Here is a 7,059-nt window from a genome sequence, read left to right as displayed (position 1 = left end):
TGGTGAACGTCCTAACATCACGCGTTGTGTAACTTTCAGGCACTGACGTTTTGACACCGCCTAAATGCTATTAATCCAGCCCAGCCTAAATGCTATTAATCCAGCCTAACCCTGGTGGACAAGAGCTACGCTCTCGGTGCCCAGGCGGCAGCGGCGGCAAATAACATCGCCATGTCTAACGCCGCCATTGCGAAACTCGTTGTAGATCTCTATGAAGGAACATCTACACAGGCGGAGACGGAGCAAGCTCAGTGCAGCGACGATGCACCTGGCCCAGGGCGTCGCAATGCGGTGATACAGCAGCGGCAAATGTGGCTGTCTCTTACCACCATGACCGGGGCGGACCGGAAGGCCCTGCTGAATGCTCCAATAGAGCGACAAGGGCTATTCGGTCCCGCCACGGATACCATGACAAAGCGCCTGGCCGCGATGGAGGAGGCTAACGGCCAAGCTCCACCTGCTGCGTCGCGTCAACTCGCCATCGACGTTGCGTCAACTTCCCGTTGTCGTCTGGTACCACGACGACGACCTTCCCAAGTGATAGTCAGTAACAGGCTGTCGTGGAAGAAAGCCACCACCCCGGAACCCAAAGAAGCCCGCCGCGGCCACGTGTCCAATGGGAAGCGCCGCCACATCTGCTACAGGGATTCCAAACTCACCTTCCTGCTTCGAGACTCTCTGGGAGGAAATGCCAAGACGTACATCATAGCCAACGTGCACCCTGGCTCCAAGTATTTTGGGGAAACTCTGTCCACCTTACACTTTGCCCAGAGAGCTAAGTTAATAAAAAATAAAGTCTGGGAACTCCAAGAGCTTCCTGTGTAGACGTTCCTTCATAGAGATCTACAACGAGCAGATCTACGAACGACCTGCTGGACACCGCCTCCGCCAGCCTGTTCCCCAGGGAGAACAAGAAGGGCGTGTTTGTCCAAGGGGCGACCAAGATGTACCAGATGCAGTCCTCCAGCCTGGCTCTGAGCTTCCCTTCCCCTGACCAGTTCCACCGCTCAGACAGCGACGGTGGCTCCGGGAAAGAGAACCAGCCCTCCAGGACCAATGACCCAAAGCAGCGCGGAAACACAGTGTTGCCGCGGGTCTCTTCTTCGGGAAGGTTGAATTCCTTCTGAAATGGAAAGGAGTCTGATAATGGTGGTTAAGGTTCCGAAGGTTTAGCCGCCGAAGCCGTACAGGGGGCGTCCCTGGCGCTTCAGAGCGTAGACAACGTCCATGGCGGTGACGGTCTTCCTCTTGGCGTGCTCGGCGTAGGTGACGGCGTCACGGATCACGTTCTCAGGGAACACCTTCAACACACCGCGGGTCTCTCCATAGATCAGGCCAGAGATGCGCTTCACACCCCCACGGCGAGCCAGGCGGCGGATAGCGGGCTTGGTGAGTCCCTGGATGTTATCACGGAGAACTTTGCGATGGCGCTTGGCGCCTCCTTTGCCGAGTCCCTTTCCTCCTTCTCCTCTGCCAGACAGGTTCACGAAGAGTACAAGTTAATGTGTGAGTGGAGCGAATTTATCTCCGCTGTGAGGACGTGGTTGAGACCACCCTCCACACAGGAGCGCGTATTAAAGAGGAGCTATGCAAATTAGGCGGCTCCTGACACACACTTCCAAAGCCGAGCTTGGCTCTGGTGCTCCGGGTGATGAATAAACAATGTGTTCAGATCTGATGTCAAAAGCACACACACACACACATCTGTCAAACATCGAATGTTACCAGTCAAACGTTTGGACATATTATATTATGCTTATATTATATTATGCTTAGGCTATATTATTTTCTACATTGTAGATTAATACTGAAGGCATCCAAACTATGAAAGAACACATGTGGAATTTAAACAAACCTATGTTTTAGATTCTGCAACGTTTGCAGGGGAAAGTGTTATACGAATAAAGGTTATGATTATTATATTTTATATAGCCTATTGTAGTGACTACATTATGGGTTCATGTTCTCCTCTTACTGTTGGTTGTGTAGTGGGAGGGAACCAGTTCTGGCACTAGGGGCAGAGGGGAGGATTATTAACGTTGCACCTTCCTGTTTAGATACACGAGTTTTGGTAACCATTTTCTGGTCCTGTACTGAGAGTACAAGTTGTTGTTTTGATTAAACAGTTATCATTACGTTGCCTACGTCTTTCCTTTTTCCTCCGGCACTACACTGGTGACCCGACGTGGATTTTTGTTAACGTAATTGTGTACGAAAACCAGCGACGAACATTACAATCCTGCAAAATGTCCGGGCGAGGAAGACGTTCAAACCAGCGGCAGCCATCACCATCCCCTGTCAGGGTAACGCGTGGTGCGCACACTCCCACTCTCAAGCTACCAGAATTCTGGGACTCAACGCCTGCTGCATGGTTTGCTATTGTAGAGGCACATTTCAATAAAAGTGACATCGATGACGACGACGACCGGTACAACCATGCTGTGGCAATGTTGGGCAGCTCCACCGCGGCTCGAGTGGTAGGTTTTTTGTCTGCTCCCCCGACGACGAACAAATATGAGCGCCTCAAGGCCCTGCTTCTAGAGACATTTGAACTGTCCACTGCGGAGAGGGTGCGTCGCCTATTTGCCATGTCGGACTTGGGTGACGAGAGGCCTTCTGCGAGCATGGAGAGGATGCTAAACCTGCTCGGTACTGAAGACCCCATGATCCTCTTCACAGAGCTGTTCATGCGCACATTGCCAGCTCAAGTTAGGATGGCGCTGGCCAACACCGCCATCATGGAGCCCCGCGCCCTGGCCAGGGAGGCGGACCGGTTCGTCTTGGCCATGCCTCAACGGTCCCCCGACCTGCTCGCTCCCGCGGCCGCCCCGCCACCCGACCGTCGCAGGAGAGCGAAGGATGACGCCAGACCTTCTGGCCAGCAGGGTAACGCTGCGGGCCATTGTTTCTACCACGCCACTTTTGGCGCCAAGGCCAAACGGTGCCGCTCACCCTGCACCTTCGGACCGACGGGAAACGGCGGGGCCGGCGCTCAGTAGTGGCCCTGAGCGCTGGCGTCACCAACAGGCTGCTCTTCATACAAGACACCGCCTCTGGTCGCAGTTTCCTTTGTGACACAGGTGCCCAGTGGAGCATCATTCCGGCAGAGAGATCGGATATGGCGAAGGAGGAGCGTGGTCCGCAGTTGGCAGGCGCGGACGGCACACCTATCTGCTCTTACGGCACTAGGGCGGTGGACGTGTGCTTCGGAGGGCAATGTTTTTCGTGGGATTTTGTCATAGCGGCTGTCACATTTCCCCTCCTTGGTGCGGATTTTCTGTGCGCCCACAACCTGTTGGTGGACGTGGGGAACAGGCGCCTGGTCAACTCACAGACTTTCGCTTCATTCGCCTGTACGCAGGGGGAGGCGGTCTACAGCGGGTGGTCCAATACGCTCGCCGAAAGTGACCAGTACCTTCGGCTGCTCGCCGAATTCCCCGACCTTACCAAGCCCACCTTCTCCGCGCCCACGGTGAAACACGGAGTGGAGCACCACATCGAGACCGAGGGGCCTCCCCTCCACGCCAGGGCCAGGCGCCTCAACCCGGAGAAGCTGGCCATCGCCAGGGCGGAGTTTGCGCATATGGAGCAGGTGGGCATCGTTCGGCGCTCGAGCAGCCCCTGGGCGTCTCCCCTGCACATCGTCCCTAAGTCAGACGGCGGGTGGCGCCCATGTGGGGACTACCGCCGCCTCAACGACGCGTCCAAGCCTGACCGCTACCCGGTCCCACATGTCCAGGACTTTTCAGCGAACCTGGCAGGCAAACGCTTCTTCTCCAAAGTGGACCTGGTACGGGGGTACCATCAGGTGCCGGTGCACCCCGAGGACGTCCCTAAGACGGCCGTAATCACGCCATTTGGGCTCTTCGAGTTTCTGCGGATGCCGTTCGGCCTGAAGAACGCGGCGCAGACCTTCCAACGCCTCATGCACTCGGTGCTCCGGGACCTACCATTCCTCTTCGTCTACTTGGATGACATCCTCGTCGCAAGCACCACGGAGGAGGAGCACCTGTCCCACCTCCGGGCCCTTTTCACACGGCTCAGCCAACATGGGCTGATTGTCAATCCGGCGAAGTGTGAGTTCGGACGGAACGCCATCGACTTTCTCGGGCACCGGGTCTCCGCAGAGGGGGTGACCCCCCTCCCCTCGAAGGTAGAAGCTGTCGCTGCTTTCCCGCGCCCCAGCACAATCAGCGAGCTCAAGGGGTTCATCGGGATGGTAACCTTCTACTATCGCTTCCTCCACCACATCGCTCACATCCTGCGGCCTCTGTACGATGCCCAGAAGGGCAAGACTCTGAAGCAGCCGGTGGACTGGACGGCGGAGCGTGTCAAAGCCTTTCAGGACACCAAGGCGGCCCTGGCCCGCGCTGCCATGTTGGCCCACCCCTCGCCCTCGGCACCCACTGCTCTCACCACGGACGCCTCTGACTTTGCTGTGGGAGCGGTGTACGAACAGTGGGTTGGGGACGCCTGGCAGCCTCTTGCATTCTTCAGCCGCCAGCTGTCTCCCAGAGAGCAAAGGTACAGCACATTCGACAGGGAGCTCCTCGGGCTGTGGCTTGCTGTCAGACACTTCCGTTTTTTACTGGAGGGCCGCGAGTTTACGGCCTACGTGGACCACAAGCCACTCACGCACGCCATGTCCAAGGTGGCGGAGCCGTGGTCCGACCGCCAACAGCGCCAGCTCGCCTACATATCCGAGTTCACCACAGACATCCAGCACGTTGCTGGGAAGTCCAACCAGGTCGCGGATTGTCTCTCCAGGGCGGTGGTTGGTGCGGTCCAACTGGGTTTGGACTACGCGCGCATGGCTGCAGACCAGGCCGCCGACCCCGCCGTCCAGGCTCTCAAGTTGTCGGACACAGGACTGCGCCTAGAAGAGGTGGTTTTCAGTGACGCAGGGGCCACGCTCCTGTGCGACGTCTCCATGGGTCAGCCACGACCGGTGGTCCCCGCCAACTGGAGGCGCCCCGCCTTCGAGGCGATACACGGCTTGTCTCACCCTGGTAGGAAACCGTCCTCACGGCTGGTGTCAGAGAAATTCGTCTGGCATGGGCTCAAGAGGGATGTGAGGGCCTGGGTTGACACGTGCATCGCCTGCCAGCGCGCCAAGGTGCATCGACACGTCAAGGCCCCCCTGGAGCAGTTCTCTGTGCCTGAGCGGAGGTTCGATCATGTAAACGTGGACCTGGTAGGGCCGCTGCCCCCCTCGCACGGATACACCTATCTCTTTACCATGGTGGACAGGACGACTCGCTGGCCGGAGGCAGTTCCGCTCTCCTCAACGACAGCCCCCGACCTGGCCCGGGCGTTCATCGCGGTGTGGGTCTCCCGCTACGGCACCCCTGCTGATCTCTCCTCTGACCGTGGCTCACAGTTTACTTCGGAGCTGTGGGCAGCGGTGGCGGAGAATCTGGGGGTCAAGCTCCACCGCACAACCGCCTATCACCCGCAGGCGAACGGGCTCTGTGAGCGTTTCCATCGATCCATGAAGGCCGCCCTTCGAGCCAGCCTCACGGACAGCGACTGGCTTGACAAGCTGCCGTGGGTCATGCTGGGGCTCAGGACAGCGCCTAAGGAGGACCTCCAGTCGTCGTCCGCTGAGCTGGTGTTTGGACAGCCGCTGCGGGTCCCCGGTGACTTCATTCCCAAGTCAACGGAGCCCTGGTCCGCCGCCGCTCAGCGCGCCTCCCTGCTGGACAGCGCCAGGACCTTCGTCCCGGTCCCGACTACGCAGCATGGTGTCCCTACTTCGAGGGTGCCCCCGGAGCTGCACTCAGCGAGGTTCGTTTTCATTCGTCATGATGGCCACAGGACTCCACTACGTCCTCCTTATGACGGGCCTTTCCGTGTCATCGAGGCCGGAGCCAAGAACTTCATGGTTGACATGGGGGGTAGGCCTGAGTGTGTGTCCGTTGATCGCCTCAAACCGGCCCACTTGGACCTTGAACTGCCCCTGGACTTGGCCCTGCCACCGCGCAGAGGCCGGCCTCCAGTCCTACCTCCCCTGCCGCGCCCTGGCCATTCCCCCCTCCGACCCCGACAACCCCCCGCAGCTCGCGAGCCCCCGGTCGTCGCTGCCCCCCGTCCTTCCCTGCAGGAGGACGTGATGGGCGATGTCACACCTCCTCCCGCACCTCCTGACTTTACCTACGATCGTAGGGGCCGGGCCATACGCCCTCCTCGCCGTGAGGATTTCCAATATTGAGGTGAACACTGGGGGGGCTGGTGTAGTGACTACATTATGGGTTCATGTTCTCCTCTTACTGTTGGTTGTGTAGTGGGAGGGAACCAGTTCTGGCACTAGGGGCAGAGGGGAGGATTATTAACGTTGCACCTTCCTGTTTAGATACACGAGTTTTGGTAACCATTTTCTGGTCCTGTACTGAGAGTACAAGTTGTTGTTTTGATTAAACAGTTATCATTACGTTGCCTACGTCTTTCCTTTTTCCTCCGGCACTACACTATGTTTATTATAAGACTATTATTATTATTATTATTATTATTATTCAAAGTAGCCACCTTTAGCTGTCATCAAAGCAAAAGGTGGCTACTTTTAAGAATCTAACATATAAAACATATTCTGGTTTGTTTAACACCTTTTTGTTTACTACATAATTCCATATGTGTTCTTTCATATATCTTCAGTATTAATCTACAATGTAGAAAATAATAAAAACAAATAGAACCGTTGAATCAGAACGTGTGTACACACTTTTGACTGGTACTGTACATAGGCCTACACTTTAATCCACTATGTCCATTCTGGTTAGATGCCGAACTGCATTTCGTTGTGTTAGTACTTGACAATGAAGTTGAATCTAATCTAATACAAACAAAACAAAAAAACATGATTTTGGATAATAAATACAAACGGAGATATCTGTTTTTCAAAACAACCCCTCAAAGTTTAATCCAGAATAATATTAATGATTAATTAATTAATACTATAATCCACTAACTAATAGATATCAACAATATGATATTGAAGTGAACAGTAATAGATATATAGCCTAGTATAATAGATATATAGTATAATAGATATAAAGTATAATA

The 7,059-nt window shown here is 55.4% G+C and overlaps 1 protein-coding gene across 1 annotated transcript; it reads right to left on the bottom strand.

Annotated features, from left to right (window-relative positions):
• Window positions 1-1,169: 1,169 nt before the first annotated feature.
• On the bottom strand, window positions 1,170-6,790 carry LOC308162920 (histone H4-like; the record flags this gene model as incomplete). The annotated part of the gene is made up of 2 exons (XM_080537061.1): window positions 1,170-1,470; window positions 6,786-6,790. The coding sequence occupies 2 exons, from the start codon at window positions 6,788-6,790 to the stop codon at window positions 1,170-1,172; spliced, it is 306 nt and encodes a 101-aa protein (XP_080393187.1).
• Between the last annotated feature and the right edge of the window lie 269 nt (window positions 6,791-7,059).

This window comes from Nansenia antarctica, assembly GCF_963989245.1.
Source record: "Nansenia antarctica genome assembly, chromosome: 7".
NCBI lineage: Eukaryota > Metazoa > Chordata > Actinopteri > Argentiniformes > Microstomatidae > Nansenia > Nansenia antarctica.
Note: the sequence above shows the minus strand (reverse complement) of the source record. Positions and strands in the feature narration are given on the sequence as shown.